Source organism: Nerophis ophidion, linkage group LG04 (genome assembly GCF_033978795.1).
Source record: "Nerophis ophidion isolate RoL-2023_Sa linkage group LG04, RoL_Noph_v1.0, whole genome shotgun sequence".
Taxonomy (NCBI): domain Eukaryota; kingdom Metazoa; phylum Chordata; class Actinopteri; order Syngnathiformes; family Syngnathidae; genus Nerophis; species Nerophis ophidion.
In genome coordinates this window covers 2,314,504-2,332,556 of record NC_084614.1, presented here as the reverse complement: position 1 = coordinate 2,332,556, position 18,053 = coordinate 2,314,504, and the positions used below count along the sequence as shown (strand labels likewise).

The window sequence follows — 18,053 nt, the reverse complement described above, 5'->3', positions numbered from 1 at the left end:
TCCAGGGTGTAGCTGAGATAGGCGCCAGCACCCCCCGCGACCCCACAAGGGAATAAGCGGTAGAAAATGGATGGATAAAGAATAATAAATACATTTAATTTAATTCTTCATTTTAGCTTCTGTTTATTTGATGAAGAATATTTGTGAAATATTTCTTCAAACTTATTATGATTAAACTTCACAAAAAATATTCTGGCAAATCTCGAAAATCTGTAGATTCAAAATTAAATCTTATTTCAAAGGCTTTTGAATTTATTTTAAAATTTTTGTTCTGGAAAATCTAGAAGAAATAAGGATTTGTCTTTGTTAGAAATATAGCTTGGTCCAATTTGTTATATATTCTAACAAAGTGCAGATTGGATTTTAACCTATTTAAAACATGTCATCAAAATTCTAAAATTAATCTTAATCAAGAAAAATTAATAATGATGTTCCATAAATTCTTTTTTTAATTTTTCCAAAAGATTCAATTTAGCTAGTTTTTTTCTTCTTTTTTTCGGTTGAATTTTGAATTTTAAAGAGTCGAAATTGATGATAAACTATGTTTCAATTTTTTTGTGTGTTTTCTCCTCTTTTAAACCGTTTAATTAAGTGTTTTTTTCATCATTTATTCCCGACAAAAAACCTTCCGTAAAGGGAAAAAAAATGTACGACGGAATGACCGACAGAAATATCAACATTTATATATATATATATATATATATATATATATATTAAAGGTAAATTGAACAAATGGGCTATTTCTGTCAATGTGTTGAAGTGTGTATCAAACTGGTAGCCCTTGGCATGAATCAGTTTTGGCTCTTGGTTTTTAAAAAGGTTGCTGACCCCTGGCCTGGACTAATAGGCAATTATGTTGTTTGGTGTAATTGATAGTTCGGTGTTTGAAACTGACAAAAGTACCTTGACTTTTGTGTGCATTAAAAAAAACTAAACAAAAAAAATATTTTTGTAAGCAGGCGCTATAGAACGGAGGACCCGTGGGTCCTTTCTTGTCATCGTCGCCGGTGATGACGTATGAATGTAGCGACTAAAGAGCTAACATAGCTTGTGTTTATTCTTCGCGGCTACTTTGTCAAATAGCAACTAAAATACTAACTAACTAACTAACCTAACTTCAGCATTATGGCCTTGGAAAGAGTCCCCAAGGACATCCGACACCTACGAGCATGTTTGCTGTGCTCTTTAGTCAAGGTAAATCTTTAGTCAAGGGAACGCCAAATATGTCGCCGTTTAATGGACGATTTTTTTTTCTTCTTCTTCTTCTTCTTCTTCTTGTTGTTTTTCTTGTTGTTTTTCTGTCTTTGTTTTGTGTGTGTGCGTGTGTGTTTTTGAGTGCGTGTGTTGTGTGCCTGTGTGTGTTTGCGTGCATGTGTTGTGTGTGTGTGTTTTTGAGTGCATGTGCTGTGTGCGTGTGTGTTTTTGTGGGCCTGTGTGTGTGTTTTTGAGTATATGTGCTGTGTGCGTGTTTTTGAGTACATGTGCGTGTGTGTTTTTCAGTGCGTGTGCTGTGTGCGTGTGTGTTTTTGTGGGCCTGTGTGTGTGTTTTTGTGTGCCTGTGTGTGTGTTTTTGAGTATATGTGCTGTGTGCGTGTTTTTGAGTACATGTGCGTGTGTGTTTTTCAGTGCGTGTGCTGTGTGCGTGTGTGTTTTTGTGGGCCTGTGTGTGTGTTTTTGTGTGCCTGTGTGTGTGTTTTTGAGTATATGTGCTGTGTGCGTGTTTTTGAGTACATGTGCGTGTGTGTTTTTCAGTGCGTGTGCTGTGTGCGTGTGCTGTGTGCGTGTGTGTTTTTGTGGGCCTGTGTGTGTGTTTTTGTGGGCCTGTGTGTGTGTTTTTGAGTACATGTGCTGTGTGCGTGTGTGTTTTTGTGGGCCTGTGTGTGTGTTTTTGTGTGCCTGTGTGTGTGTGCGTGTTTTTGAGTACATGTGCGTGTGTTTTTCAGTGCGTGTGCTGTGTGCGTGTGTGTTTTTCAGTGCGTGTGCTGTGTGCGTGTGTGTTTTTGAGTGCATGTGCTGTGTGCGTGTGTGTTTTTGAGTACATGTGCTGTGTGCGTGTGTGTTTTTGAGTACATGTGCTGTGTGCGTGTTTTTGAGTACATGTGCGTGTGTGTTTTTCAGTGCGTGTGCTGTGTGCGTGTGTGTTTTTGTGGGCCTGTGTGTGTGTTTTTGTGTGCCTGTGTGTGTGTTTTTGAGTATATGTGCTGTGTGCGTGTTTTTGAGTACATGTGCGTGTGTGTTTTTCAGTGCGTGTGCTGTGTGCGTGTGTGTTTTTGTGTGCGTGTGTGTTTTTGTGGGCCTGTGTGTGTGTTTTTGTGTGCCTGTGTGTGTGTTTTTGAGTACATGTGCTGTGTGCGTGTTTTTGAGTACATGTGCTGTGTGCGTGTGTGTTTTTGTGGGCCTGTGTGTGTTTTTGTGTGCCTGTGTGCGTGTTTTTGAGTACATGTGCGTGTGTGTTTTTCAGTGCGTGTGCTGTGTGCGTGTGTGTTTTTCAGTGCGTGTGCTGTGTGCGTGTGTGCGTGTGTGTTTTTGAGTGCATGTGCTGTGTGCGTGTGTGTTTTTGAGTACATGTGCTGTGTGCGTGTTTTTGAGTACATGTGCGTGTGTGTTTTTCAGTGCGTGTGCTGTGTGCGTGTGTTTTTGTGTGCGTGTGCTGTGTGTTTGTGCGTGTGCGTGCGTGTGTTTTGTGTGTGCGTGTGTGTTTTTGAGTGCGTGTGCTGTGTGCGTGTGCGTGGACGTGTTTTGTGTGTGCGTGTGTGTTTTTGAGTGCGTGTGCTGTGTGGGTGTGTGTGTGCGTGTGTGTGCGTTTGTGTTTTTGAGTGCGTGTGTTTTTGTGTGCGTGTGTGTTTTTGAGTGCGTGTGCTGTGTGCGTGTGTGTTTTTGAGTGCGTGTGCTGTGTGCCTGTGTTTTTGTGTGCGTGTGTGTGTGTGCGTGCGTGTGTGTGTGTGCGCGTGTGTGTTTGCGTGCGTGTGTTTTGTGTACGTGTGCGCGTGCGTGTGTTGCCTGTGTGTGTGTTTTTGAGTGCGTGTGGTGTGTGTGTGTTTTTGTGTGCTGTGTGTTTGTGTGTGCGTGTGCGTGCATGTGTTTTGTGTGTGTGTGTGCGTGTGTGTTTTTGAGTACGTGTGCTGTGTGCGTGTGTGTTTTTGTGTGTATGCACGTGTTTTGTGTGTGCGTGTGTGTTTTTGTGTGCGTGTGTGTTTTTGAGTGCGTGTGCTGTGTGCGTGTGTGTTTGCGTGTGTATGCACGTGTTTTGTGTGTGCGTGTGTGTTTTTGTGTGCGTGTGTGTTTTTGAGTGCGTGTGCTGTGTGCTTGTGTGTTTGCGTGCGTGTGTTTTGTGTGTGTGCGCGTGTGTGTTTGCGTCCGTGGGTTTTGTGTGCGTGTGTGTTTTTGAGTGCATGTGCTGTGTGCGTGTGTTTTTGTGTGCCTGTGTGTGTGTTTTTGAGTGCATCTGCGTGTGTGTGTACGTGTGCTTGTGTGTTTTTCAGTGCGTGTTCTGTGTGCGTGTGTGTTTGTGTGTTTTTGTGTGCCTGCGTGTATGTGTGTGCCTGCGTGTATGTGTGTGCGTGCATGCGTGTATGTGTGTGCGTGCATGTGTTTTGTGTGTGCGTGTGTGTTTTTGAGTGCATGTGCTGTTTGTGTTTTTGTGTGTTTGTGTGTGTGTATGTGTGTGCGTGCATGTTTTTGTGTGCGTGTGCTGTGTGCGTGTGTGTTTTTGTGTGCGTGTATGTGTGTGCGTGTGCGTGAATGTGTTTTGTGTGTGTGCGTGTGTGTTTTTGAGTGTGTGTGCTGTTTGTGTGTGTGCGTGCATGTGTTTTGTGTGTGCGTGTGTGTTTTTGTGTGCCTGTCTGTTTTTGAGTGCGTGTGCTGTGTGTTTTTGTGTGTGTGTGTGCGTGTGGTCACTTAGGAAGAAGATGCTTGTTCTTACATATATTTTATCACACTTTAAAGACCTACTGAAATGAGATGTTATTTAAAGGGGGATAGCAGCTCCATTCTATGTGTCATACTTCATCATTTCACCATATTGCCATGTTTTTGCTGAAAGGATTTAGTAGAGAACATCCACGATAAAGTTTGCAACTTTTGGTCGCTAATAAAAAAGCCTTGCCTGTACAGGAAGTAGCAGACGATGTGCGCGTGACGTCACGGGTTGTGGAGCTCCTCACATCTGAACATTGTTTACAATCATGGCCACCAGTGGCTAGAGCAATTCGGACCGAGAAAGCGACAATTTCCCCATTAATCTGAGCGAGGATGAAAGATTCGTGGACGAGGAAAGTGAGAGTGAAGGACTAGAAGGAAAAAAAAAGGCAAGGGCAGTGGGAGCGATTCAGATGTTATTAGACACATTTACTAGGATAATTCTGGAAAATACCTTATCTGCTCTTTGTGTTACTAGTGTTTTAGTCAGATTATGTAGTCATACCTGGAAGTTGAAGGGGTTTTGTGACTGCCAGTGTCTCTGAGGGAAGCCATGGAGGAGCCAAGAAAGTCACAGCTGCCTCTTTGACAGCTGCTGGAGGAACGACACAGGCGCCGCTCATGTTTACACTAAGAGCCGACTTATTACCACCATTTTCTCACCCACCAAAACCTGCCGGTTGATATGTGCGGGAGAAACATGTTCGCTTGACCACTCTGTTCCATATTAAAGCTTCACAACAAACAAAGAAACACCGGCTGTGTTTGTGTTGCTACAGCCGGCCGCAATACACCGCTTCCCACCTACATCTTTCTTCTTTGACGTCTCCATTATTAATTGAACAAATTGCAAAAGATTCAGCAACACAGATGTCCAGAATACTGTGTAATTATGCCATTAAAGCAGACTACTTTTAGCCATGATCGGTGCTGGGAGAACATGTTCGCTACAACCTGTGACGTCACGCACACGCCTCGTCTTTCCGCAACCTTTTCAACAGGATACCTCTTGGGAAATTTAAAATTGCAATTTAGTAAACTAAAGCGGCCGTATTGGCATGTGTTGCAATGTTAATATTTCATCATTGATATATAAACTATCAGACTGTGTGGTCGCTAGTAGTGGCTTCCAGTAGGTCTTTAAATGTTTTCTCCTTCAAAATGTCTTTATTTTACGATCAACTTCTTCCACAGACCATCGACCAGTTCGAGTACGACGGCTGTGACAATTGTGACCCTTACCTCCAGATGAAGGGAAACCGAGAGATGGTTTATGAATGCACCAGTTCTTCATTTGACGGGTACAAAGTCTCAGTACTAACTTAGTTCATGAATGCACCAGTTCTTCATTTGACGGGTACAAAGTCTCAGTAATAACTTAGTTCATGAATGCACCAGTTCTTCATTTGACGGGTACAAAGTCTCAGTACTAACTTAGTTCATGAATGCACCAGTTCTTCATTTGACGAGTACAAAGTCTCAGTACTAACTTAGTTCATGAATGCACCAGTTCTTCATTTGACGAGTACAAAGTCTCAGTAATAACTTAGTTCATGAATGCACCAGTTCTTCATTTGACGGGTACAAAGTCTCAGTAATAACTTAGTTCATGAATGCACCAGTTCTTCATTTGACGGGTACAAAGTCTCAGTAATAACTTAGTTCATGAATGCACCAGTTCTTCATTTGACGGGTACAAAGTCTCAGTACTAACTTAGTTCATGAATGCACCAGTTCTTCATTTGACGGGTACAAAGTCTCAGTAATAACTTAGTTCATGAATGCACCAGTTCTTCATTTGACGGGTACAAAGTCTCAGTACTAACTTAGTTCATGAATGCACCAGTTCTTCATTTGACGAGTACAAAGTCTCAGTAATAACTTAGTTCATGAATGCACCAGTTCTGCATTTGACGGGTACAAAGTCTCAGTACTAACTTAGTTCATGAATGCACCAGTTCTGCATTTGACGAGTACAAAGTCTCAGTACTAACTTAGTTCATGAATGCACCAGTTCTTCATTTGACGAGTACAAAGTCTCAGTACTAACTTAGTTCATGAATGCACCAGTTCTTCATTTGACGAGTACAAAGTCTCAGTAATAACTTAGTTCATGAATGCACCAGTTCTTCATTTGACGGGTACAAAGTCTCAGTAATAACTTAGTTCATGAATGCACCAGTTCTTCATTTGACGGGTACAAAGTCTCAGTAATAACTTAGTTCATGAATGCACCAGTTCTTCATTTGACGGGTACAAAGTCTCAGTACTAACTTAGTTCATGAATGCACCAGTTCTTCATTTGACGGGTACAAAGTCTCAGTAATAACTTAGTTCATGAATGCACCAGTTCTTCATTTGACGGGTACAAAGTCTCAGTACTAACTTAGTTCATGAATGCACCAGTTCTTCATTTGACGAGTACAAAGTCTCAGTAATAACTTAGTTCATGAATGCACCAGTTCTGCATTTGACGGGTACAAAGTCTCAGTACTAACTTAGTTCATGAATGCACCAGTTCTGCATTTGACGAGTACAAAGTCTCAGTACTAACTTAGTTCATGAATGCACCAGTTCTTCATTTGACGAGTACAAAGTCTCAGTACTAACTTAGTTCATGAATGCACCAGTTCTGCATTTGACGGGTACAAAGTCTCAGTACTAACTTAGTTCATGAATGCACCAGTTCTGCATTTGACGGGTACAAAGTCTCAGTACTAACTTAGTTCATGAATGCACCAGTTCTTCATTTGACGAGTACAAAGTCTCAGTAATAACTTAGTTCATGAATGCACCAGTTCTGCATTTGACGGGTACAAAGTCTCAGTACTAACTTAGTTCATGAATGCACCAGTTCTGCATTTGACGGGTACAAAGTCTCAGTACTAACTTAGTTCATGAATGCACCAGTTCTGCATTTGACGGGTACAAAGTCTCAGTACTAACTTAGTTCATGAATGCACCAGTTCTTCATTTGACGAGTACAAAGTCTCAGTAATAACTTAGTTCATGAATGCACCAGTTCTGCATTTGACGGGTACAAAGTCTCAGTACTAACTTTGTTCATGAATGCACCAGTTCTGCATTTGACGGGTACAAAGTCTCAGTACTAACTTAGTTCATGAATGCACCAGTTCTTCATTTGACGAGTACAAAGTCTCAGTAATAACTTAGTTCATGAATGCACCAGTTCTTCATTTGACGGGTACAAAGTCTCAGTACTAACTTAGTTCATGAATGCACCAGTTCTTCATTTGACGGGTACAAAGTCTCAGTAATAACTTAGTTCATGAATGCACCAGTTCTTCATTTGACGGGTACAAAGTCTCAGTACTAACTTAGTTCATGAATGCACCAGTTCTTCATTTGACGGGTACAAAGTCTCAGTAATAACTTAGTTCATGAATGCACCAGTTCTTCATTTGACGGGTACAAAGTCTCAGTACTAACTTAGTTCATGAATGCACCAGTTCTTCATTTGACGAGTACAAAGTCTCAGTACTAACTTAGTTCATGAATGCACCAGTTCTTCATTTGACGAGTACAAAGTCTCAGTACTAACTTAGTTCATGAATGCACCAGTTCTGCATTTGACGAGTACAAAGTCTCAGTACTAACTTAGTTCATGAATGCACCAGTTCTGCATTTGACGGGTACAAAGTCTCAGTACTAACTTAGTTCATGAATGCACCAGTTCTGCATTTGACGGGTACAAAGTCTCAGTACTAACTTAGTTCATGAATGCACCAGTTCTGCATTTGACGGGTACAAAGTCTCAGTAATAACTTAGTTCATGAATGCACCAGTTCTTCATTTGACGAGTACAAAGTCTCAGTACTAACTTAGTTCATGAATGCACCAGTTCTGCATTTGACGAGTACAAAGTCTCAGTACTAACTTAGTTCATGAATGCACCAGTTCTGCATTTGACGGGTACAAAGTCTCAGTACTAACTTAGTTCATGAATGCACCAGTTCTGCATTTGACGGGTACAAAGTCTCAGTACTAACTTAGTTCATGAATGCACCAGTTCTGCATTTGACGAGTACAAAGTCTCAGTACTAACTTAGTTCATGAATGCACCAGTTCTGCATTTGACGGGTACAAAGTCTCAGTACTAACTTAGTTCATGAATGCACCAGTTCTGCATTTGACGGGTACAAAGTCTCAGTACTAACTTAGTTCATGAATGCACCAGTTCTGCATTTGACGAGTACAAAGTCTCAGTACTAACTTAGTTCATGAATGCACCAGTTCTGCATTTGACGGGTACAAAGTCTCAGTACTAACTTAGTTCATGAATGCACCAGTTCTTCATTTGACGGGTACAAAGTCTCAGTAATAACTTAGTTCATGAATGCACCAGTTCTTCATTTGACGAGTACAAAGTCTCAGTACTAACTTAGTTCATGAATGCACCAGTTCTGCATTTGACGAGTACAAAGTCTCAGTACTAACTTAGTTCATGAATGCACCAGTTCTGCATTTGACGGGTACAAAGTCTCAGTACTAACTTAGTTCATGAATGCACCAGTTCTGCATTTGACGGGTACAAAGTCTCAGTAATAACTTAGTTCATGAATGCACCAGTTCTTCATTTGACGAGTACAAAGTCTCAGTACTAACTTAGTTCATGAATGCACCAGTTCTGCATTTGACGGGTACAAAGTCTCAGTACTAACTTAGTTCATGAATGCACCAGTTCTGCATTTGACGGGTACAAAGTCTCAGTACTAACTTAGTTCATGAATGCACCAGTTCTGCATTTGACGGGTACAAAGTCTCAGTACTAACTTAGTTCATGAATGCACCAGTTCTGCATTTGACGGGTACAAAGTCTCAGTACTAACTTAGTTCATGAATGCACCAGTTCTGCATTTGACGGGTACAAAGTCTCAGTACTAACTTAGTTCATGAATGCACCAGTTCTTCATTTGACGGGTACAAAGTCTCAGTACTAACTTAGTTCATGAATGCACCAGTTCTGCATTTGACGGGTACAAAGTCTCAGTACTAACTTAGTTCATGAATGCACCAGTTCTTCATTTGACGGGTACAAAGTCTCAGTACTAACTTAGTTCATGAATGCACCAGTTCTGCATTTGACGGGTACAAAGTCTCAGAAACAACTTCTCTCCAGGCTGGGGAACTTATTCAACTATTATTGTTTTGTCTTATTAAACTATTTTTTTGGGTCAGTCTATCTGTGTTGGCCCTATGATGAGGTGGCGACCTGTCCAGGGTGTACCCCGCCTTCCACCCGAATGTAGCTGAGATAGGCTCCAGCACTTCCCGCGACCCCAAAAGGGACAAGCGGTAGAACATGGATGGATTGATGTAGGCCAGGGTGATATGGCCTTTTTTTAACATCTCAATATTTGTAGGCCATGTCAGTATTCACCAAATAGATGTGGATATTTTGCCTTAGCCTTGAATGAACACATATAATGACAGCAGTATGATGATTCTATGTGTCTACATTCAAACATTCTTCTTCATACTGCATTCATATATGCTACTTTTAAACTTTCATGCAGAGAGAGAAATCACAACTAAGTCAATTTAGTAAAAGTGTATTTATTAAACAGTTATTGGCACAGTGGCACAAACATTCATGTAGTTTCCAAAACAGAAAGTGCTGGATTGTCAGAGACATTTTAAAACAAGCTATTAGTGTACTTTTGTGCATGATGTCACTAAGATGACATATCAAAACAACACTCAATTAAAGTGCACTTTTTGGACAGAACGCCACTACAATAGTTTAAAACAAATAAATTGCACTTTTGTGCATGATGTCACACAATAGGTTTCACATAAAAATGAGCTGCACAATAAGAAATCAAATAGTGTTCATCCTTTGCTCTGTGGTAGGTTCCTGTGGACGTTATCTCCTTCTGTTGTTGACTATTTTTTTCATACGGTGTTGATGGTTTGGCACGGAAGGGAGATGTTGACATGCGGAGTAAACACTCTTCATTCTCTAGCAGGTGACTTTTCAAATGATGCTTCATATTAGCAGTAATGCTACTTTTTGTGGCAACGCTTTTGCCCCACACTTGACAAATTACGGTTGTCTGTTCGAAGCCAAACTACCTCCAGACGATGGACCCCCTGCTGTTTTTCTTGGGAATTATTTCTCCCTTCATTCGCACCTCCGCTAGCATCACAGCTAACGTTACCCATGCTGCTACCTCTCTGCGTATGTGAGGTATGAGGTGACAGTGTGTGACGGATGGAAGAACTTGAGGGTTACAGGTTCGATTCCCGCTTCCGCCATCCTAGTTACTGCTGTTGTGTCCTTGGGCAAGACACTTTACCCACCTGCTCCCAGTGCCACCCACACTGCTTTAAATGTAACTTAGATATTGGCTTTCACTATGTAAAGCGCTTTGAGTCACTAGAGAAAAGCGCTATATAAATATAATTCACTTCACTTCACTGTCTGTGAGAAGGAGAGACAAGAAAGAGTGAGAAGAGCCTGTAGTGTAATGCCAGCAGCTAAAAGCAACTGCGTGAGAAGGTATACTCCAATATCACTGCTAGGAAGGGATAGTAGTTCTTTTTAGAGTTGGGACACCGTGCGTGCGTGCGTGCGTGCGTGCGTGCGTGCGTGCGTGCGTGCGTGCGTGCGTGCGTGCGTGCGTGCGTGCGTGCGTGCGTGCGTGCGTGCGTGCGTGCGTGCGTGCGTGCGTGCGTGCGTGCGTGCGTGCGTGCGTGCGTGCGTGCGTGCGTGCGTGCGTGCGTGCGTGCCGTCAACGCACACAAGACAGGCTGCCACCATTGATTGAAACAGGCTGTTCTGACAAAGACGTGATTTGAAGGAGAAATGATGTCACAGATTGACCTATGAACTTAAAAGCCCAGGAACATAACACAACTGGTTAATGACACACCATAGGCTTTCATACAATCACCATATACTCATTTTCTATGTCGCACAGAGACAAACCTGCCATATATCCACTATAACCATATATCGCCCTGCCCAAGATGGATGGATGTTTTGTATTATTGAACTGTTGTTTTGTATTATTGAACTATTGTTCTGTGTTCCAACAGCGTGGTCGCCATGATGAGTCCAGACGACAGCTGGGTGGCGAAATGGCAGAGAATAGGTAGGATTTGTACTTAGACCTTATTCTTTTTAGACCAGTGTTTTTCAACCTTTTCTGAGCCGAGGCACTTTTTTTTTTCATTGAAAATATTCCAAGGCACACCAGCAGCAGAAAACATTTAAAAAAATGAAACTCAGCAGTTGATATAGACAGTAATTGTTGGATATGACTGGAAAGCATGAGCAAGCATGCATGGCTATAGCTCTTGTCTCAAAGTAGGTGTACTGTCACCAGCTGTCACATCACTAGAGATGATGTTTGTTAGTAAAATGATCGATTTTGATGCCAATATCGAATCCTCTTATCGAACTGATTCATTATTAAATCCAGATAGCTTGTTGTATATGGAAAAAAACACACAATACTTGGTTTAACAAAATTCACTTATTTTTTAATTTAAAAAAAAATATTGACTGTTATCCCCCCCAAAAAATTTTATTAAATAAATAAATATTGACTGCTAGTGGGGCAGCACGGTGGAAGAGGGGTTAGTGCAGGGGTCACTAACGCGGGCACCAGGTCACCCGTAAGGACCAGATGAGTCGCCCGCTGGCCTGTTCTAAAAATAGCTCAAATAGCAGCACTTACCAGTGAGCTGCCTCTATTTTTTAAATTGTATTTATTTACTAGCAAGCTGGTCTCACTTTGCTCGACATTTTTAATTCTAAGAGAGACAAAACTCAAATAGAATTTGAAAATCCAAGAAAATATTTTAAAGACTTGGTCTTCACTTGTTTAAATAATTTCATTTATTTTTTGCTTCTTATAATTTTCAGAAAGACAATTAATGAAAAAATACAACCTTAAAAATGATTTTGGGATTTTAAAACACATATACCTTTTTACCTTTTAAATTCCGTCCTCTTTTTTTCCTGACAATTTAAATCAACGCTCAAGTAATTTTTTTTTTTTTGTAAAGAATAATAAATAAATTAAAATTAATTATTCATTTTAGCTTCTGTTTTTTTGACAAATATTTGTGAAATATTTCTTCAAACTTATGATTAAAATTCAACAACATTATTTGTCTTTGTTATAAATATAGCTTGGTCCAATTTGTTATATATTCTAACAAAGTGCAGATTGGATTTTAACCTATTTTATACAAAAAAATTGTAAAATTAATCTTAATCAGGAAAAATGACTAATGATGTTCCATAAATTCTTTTTTTAATTTTTTCAAAAAGATTCGAATTAGTTAGTTTTTCTCGTCTTTTTTTTGGTTGAATGTTGAATTTTAAAGAGTCGAAATATATTTATAAAAATATTTATTTGTTTCTATATATATTTATTGTGAGAAATAATTAAGATGATCAGTGTTTCCACAAAGATAAATATCATTAATTATTAATGATAACATAGAGTTAAAGGTAAATTGAGCAAATTGGCTATTTCTGGAAATGTATTTAAGTGTGTATCAAACTGGTAGCCCTTGGCATTAATCAGTACCCAAGAAGTAGCTCTTGGTTTCAAAAAGGTTGCTGACCCCTGTGTTAGTGTGTCTGCCTCACAATACGAAGGTCCTGAGTAGTCCTGGGTTCTTTCTGTGTGGAGTTTGCATGTTCTCCCCGTGACTGCGTGGGTTCCCTCCGGGTACTCCGGCTTCCTCCCACCTCCAAAGACATGCACCTGGGGATAGGCCCCTCCCACCTCCAAAGACATGCACCTGGGGATAGGCCCCTCCCACCTCCAAAGACATGCACCTGGGGATAGGCCCCTCCCACCTCCAAAGACATGCATAGATTGCACAGTACAGTACATATTCCGTACAATTGACCACTAAATGGTAACACCCCAATAAGTTTTTCAACTTGTTTAAGTCGGGGTCCACCTTCATCAATTCATGTTACAAATATATACTATCAACATAATACAGTCATCACACAAGTTAATCATCAGAGTATATTCATTGAATTATTTACATTGTTTACAATCCAGGGGGTGGGATGTGGAGATTTTATGGCAATATTTTAATGAAAATCAACCCTTTTTGGTTACTATATTTCCTTGAATTGCCGCCGGGGTGCTAATTAATTTAAAACCTCTTCTTACTCCGGCGCTTACCAAAGGCATGCGGTAAATTTAGGCCTGCGCTTATGAATTTGAGTGTGATGTAAGGATACCATCATGAAAAGCACATTTAATTAAAAAAAGGTTATTATGGTCTTACCTTTACTTATAAATGAAGTCCATGCCAGCTCCTTCTGATCAAACGTGTCGATAACTTGTTATAGAAGTCTTCCTTATCTTTCTTCCGTTTTAAAAGTCTCTCTGTCTCGATGGAGATCTTCCTTTATTACCTTATGCTTCGGTTGAAAGTCCAGTTTAGAAAACTGTTTTATTTTAGATATGTAATCCTCCATGTTAAAAGTGCAAGCGAAAGGAAAAAATAAACGATGGCTGCTTGTTGTCACTTCTTCTGCAGCCGAGTAATCGCAAGAAGGATCACTAGCGCCCTCTACCACCAGGAGGCGGGAGTCATTTAATGACTCATTTTTGACACACGCAGCTACGGTATGTTAAAGGCCTACTGAAAGCCACTACTAGCCACCACGCAGTCTGATAGTTTATATATCAATGATGAAATATTAACATTGCAACACATGCCAATACGGCCGCTTTAGTTTACTAAATTGCAATTTTAAATTTCCCGAGAGTTTCATCTTGAAAACGTTGTGTAATGATGTGAATTATATTTATATAGCGCTTTTCTCTAGTGACTCAAAGCGCTTTACATAGTGAAACCTAATATCTGAGTTACATTTAAAGCAGTGTGGGTGGCACTGGGAGCAGGTGGGTAAAGTGTCTTGCCCAAGGACACAACGGCAGTGACTAGGATGGCAGAAGCGGGAATCGAACCTGCAACCCTCAAGTTGCTGGCACGGCCACTCTACCAACCGAGCTATACCGCCCCACCCGTGGACGTACATCTCTGACTATCAGGTACTATTTAACTCACTAAAACACTAGCAACACAATAGAAAGATAAGGGATTTCTCAGAATTATCCTAGTAAATGTGTCTAAAAACATCGGAATACGTCCCAATGCTATCGCGTTTTTTTTTTTTTTTTTTTTTTCTAGTGCGTCGCTATCAATATCCTCAAACACAAATCTTTCATCCTTGCTCAAATTAATGGGAAAATTGTCGTTTTCTCGGTCCGAATATCACTTTTTGTTGGAGGCTTCCATTATAAACAATGTGAATATGTGAGGAGCCATCAAACATGTGACATCATCGTCTGTGACTTCTGGTAGAGGCAGGGCTTTTCTCTTAGCACCGAAATTTGCAAACTTTATCGTGGATGGTCTCTACTAAATCTTTTCAGCAAAAATATGGCAATATGGTGAAATGATGAAGTATGACACATAGAATGGAGCTGCTATCCCCGTTTAAATAAGAACATCTCATTTCAGTAGGCTTTTAATAAAACATAACTGCTTACTGTTCTTTTTAGCATATTCAATAGCTTTGAACTTAAATCCTACTGAATAGCACTTAATCTTCTTCCCTTCATGCGATTTCAAATGATTGAAATCAGCCTCCTCCATTTTGAAAATGATGACAGGTGAAGTGTCACTCGTGACGTGACGAGTTTGACCCGGTGGAAATTCTAGACATGCGCTAGTAAAAATAATATTTTGTGAAACGAGTTTGACCCGGCAGTAATTCTAAGCAGGTGCATACTATATACCTGGCGGCAATTCAAGGAATTACGGTAGTTTTCAAATCTGACATGTTTAATAACAATGGAAAAAACGCCCTAATTTTGTTTTTTGATTTGCGCTACAGAATTGGAAATAGAATGAAGAGAAGGTCCACAGACCATGGACTGACCCTGTAGGGATCAGTACTTACATGATGTCATTGGTAGTGACAGTCTTTTGAACCACTTCCACAAGTTCTTGAAACGTTATGCAAGTTTGAGCAGGAGAGAGCACCTGCTGGCCAAATGTAGCAACACAAACTTTACCATCTTGCTTCCACTTCCATGAATGCTGCAGACTTATTCCCAACTCTCTAAAGCCCACATTTTCAGTGGAGCCTCAAGTTTGTGTCCTGGAATCTCCTGGCAAAATGTGAGCCGCCTCCCAAAGTGGTTTTGTGGTACAGACCTGGCAGTCATGCCTCACACACCATTCAGTGCACACTTTGATTGTGTCTTCTTTCCTGCAGGCAACTTCGAGCCAGGAGTGTATGCAGTGTCAGTCACTGGAAGACTACCTCCAGGTAAACTACCATGCATGTCCATGTTTACACACTACACTACCTCCAGGTAAACTACCATGCATGTCAGTACCAAGGACTTCTTGGTTTTCAGTAAAAAGGACTTCTTGATCATTCTTGGTTCTCAGTACCTAGGACTACTTGATTCTTCTTGGTTCTCAGTAAAAAGGACTTTTTGATTATTCTTGGTTCTCAGTACCAAGGACTTCTTGATTCTTCTTGGTTCTCAGTACCAAGGACATCTTGATTCTTATTGGTTCTCGGTACCAAGGACTTCTTCATTCTTATTGGTCCTCAGTACCAAGGACTTCTTGATTCTTCTTGGTTCTCAGTAAAAAGGACTTCTTGATTAGTCTTGGTTCTCAGTACCAAGGACTTCTTGATTATTCTTGGTTCTCAGTACCAAGGACATCTGGATTCTTCCTTGGTTCTCAGTACCAAGGACTTCTTGATTCTTCTTGGTTCTCAGTACCAAGGACTTCTTGATTCTTCTTGGTTCTCAGTACCAAGGACTTCTTGATTCTTCTTGGTTCTCAGTACCAAGGACTTCTTGATTCTTCTTGGTTCTCAGTACCAAGGACTTATTGATTATTCTTGGTTCTCAGTACCAAGGACTTCTTGATTCTTCTTGGTTCTCAGTACCAAGGACATCTTGATTCTTATTGGTTCTCGGTACCAAGGACTTCTTCATTCTTCTTGGTCCTCAGTACCAAGGACTTCTTGATTCTTCTTGGTTCTCAGTAAAAATGACTTCTTGATTAGTCTTGGTTCTTAGTACCAAGGACTTCTTGATTATTCTTGGTTCTCAGTACCAAGGACCTCTGGATTCTTCCTTGGTTCTCAGTACCAAGGACTTCTTGATTCTTCTTGGTTCTCAGTACCAAGGACTTCTTGATTCTTCTTGGTTCTCAGTACCAAGGACTTCTTGATTCTTCTTGGTTCTCAGTACCAAGGACTTCTTGATTCTCAGTACCAAGGACTTCTTGATTCTCAGTACCAAGGACTTCTTGATTATTCTTGATTCTCAGTACAAAAGACATCTTGATTCTTATTGGTTCTCAGTACCAAGGATTTCTTCATTCTTCTTGGTTTTCAGTACCAAGGACTTCTTGATTCTTCTTGGTTCTCAGTACCAAGGACTTCTTGATTCTTCTTGGTTCTCAGTAAAAATGACTTCTTAATTAGTCTTGGTTCTCAGTACCAAGGACTTCTTGGTTCTCAGTACCAAGGACTTCTTGATTCTTCTTGGTTCTCAGTACCAAGGACTTCTTGATTCTCAGTACCAAGGACTTCTTGATTCTCAGTACAAAGGACATCTTGATTCTTCTTGATTCTCAGTACCAAGGACTTCTTGATTCTCAGTACAAAGGACATCTTGATTCTTCTTGGTTCTCAGTACCAAGGACTTCTTGATTCTTCTTGATTCTCAGTACCAAGGACTCGTTGATCTGTTTTTGGTTGGAGTTTATATGAAGACAACTATGATACATCATGTTCCAAGCGCTGTGGTAAGAAGTGTTTGAAGGACAATTAAATCCAGTTGAATGAGACTAGGGATGACCTGACCCTGAGTTACTAGGTCCAACAAACACAAAAGTCATGGTCACTTTGTGTCTTGCAGGTGTGGTGCGAGAACTGAAGAGCAGGAGAGTGATCTACAAGTCCAGAGATACAGCCGTCAAGTCCTGAACCGCCCTTGGCCTCAGTTTGTACTTCTCCTTTTATTACACGTCTGTCCCGGTCCGAGGACTGCCCGTTGTGGTTCTCCTGCATGAGAAGAAGAATAAAGCTTTGACTTTGTAGACTGCATGTGTCCCCAACATGTGCAATCAAAACTATCTTGCTTTTCTTCAAACTTCCTCCGAACGTAGACTGTAAGTGACTAAATATATTATTCATTATTAGGACTTTTCAACTTTTTCTCATGAAATACTTTTTTTTTTTTTTGCTCCATTTTCCTACATTGCAACCGTCTTTTCCCCACGTAAGAATACAATAAATGTTGCTGAAAAACCTAGTGTCAAAAATTCTGCCTATAAAACTATTTCTTTTAATACATGTTTATTAGGGACCGAATGTCCCTTTGGGACAGAGGACCCTATTGAATTTCTAGCGTTTTATTCTTTCTTTATTATTATTCCGCAGCTTTGAGCTGTAATTTGACCCCCTTAACATGCTTCAAAACTCACCAAATTTGACACACACATCAGGACTGGCGAACATTGCCATTTAATAAAAAAAACCTAACACCAAAACTAAAAATTACGCTCTCTCGCCCCCTAGGAAGAAAACACAGACAAAACTGCCTGTAACTTCCAGTAGGAATGTCGTAGAGACATGAAACAGAAAACTCTATGTAGGTCTCACTTAGACCTAGATTTCATACATTGACATTCTTCAGCAAAAATCAACAGGAAGTTTGCAATTCCCCCTTCAAAACAAAAGTTTTGTAAAAACACTCACCTTTGCCTCTTCGAGCTGTAATATGACCACCTTAAAAAGCTTCAAAACTCACCAAACTGGACACACACATCAGGACTGGTGAAAGTTGAGATCTAATCAAAAAAACAAACCCCAAAACTCAAAATTGCGCTCTAGCTCCCCCTAGGAATAAAACACAGACACAACTGCTCCTAGGAAGAAAACACAGACAAAACTGCTTGTACCTTCCGGTAGGGATATCGTAGAGACATGAAACAAAAACATCTATGTAGGTCTCACTTGGACCTACATTTCATTCATTGACATCCTTCAGCAAAAATCTACATTAAGTTGGCAATTGCCCCTTCAA

General features: G+C 40.4%; 1 protein-coding gene across 1 annotated transcript; it reads left to right on the top strand.

The window, feature by feature from the left end:
- The first annotated feature begins 986 nt into the window (after positions 1-986).
- On the top strand, positions 987-17,097 carry supt4h1 (SPT4 homolog, DSIF elongation factor subunit). The gene is made up of 5 exons (XM_061896711.1): positions 987-1,194; positions 5,113-5,219; positions 10,981-11,036; positions 15,212-15,265; positions 16,884-17,097. The coding sequence occupies exons 1-5, from the start codon at positions 1,126-1,128 to the stop codon at positions 16,949-16,951; spliced, it is 354 nt and encodes a 117-aa protein (XP_061752695.1). The 5' UTR covers positions 987-1,125; the 3' UTR covers positions 16,952-17,097.
- The last annotated feature ends 956 nt before the right edge of the window (positions 17,098-18,053 follow it).

What these genes read in the sequence shown, in the direction of transcription:
- supt4h1 (XM_061896711.1), top strand. Translation starts at nt 1,126, where the DNA reads ATGGCCTTGGAAAGAGTCCCCAAGGACATCCGACACCTACGAGCATGT. An exon ending in TGCTGTGCTCTTTAGTCAAG is followed by an intron (nt 1,195 to 5,112) that starts GTAAATCTTTAG and finishes CTTCTTCCACAG; the next exon opens with ACCATCGACCAGTTCGAGTA. An exon ending in CACTGGAAGACTACCTCCAG is followed by an intron (nt 15,266 to 16,883) that starts GTAAACTACCAT and finishes TGTGTCTTGCAG; the next exon opens with GTGTGGTGCGAGAACTGAAG.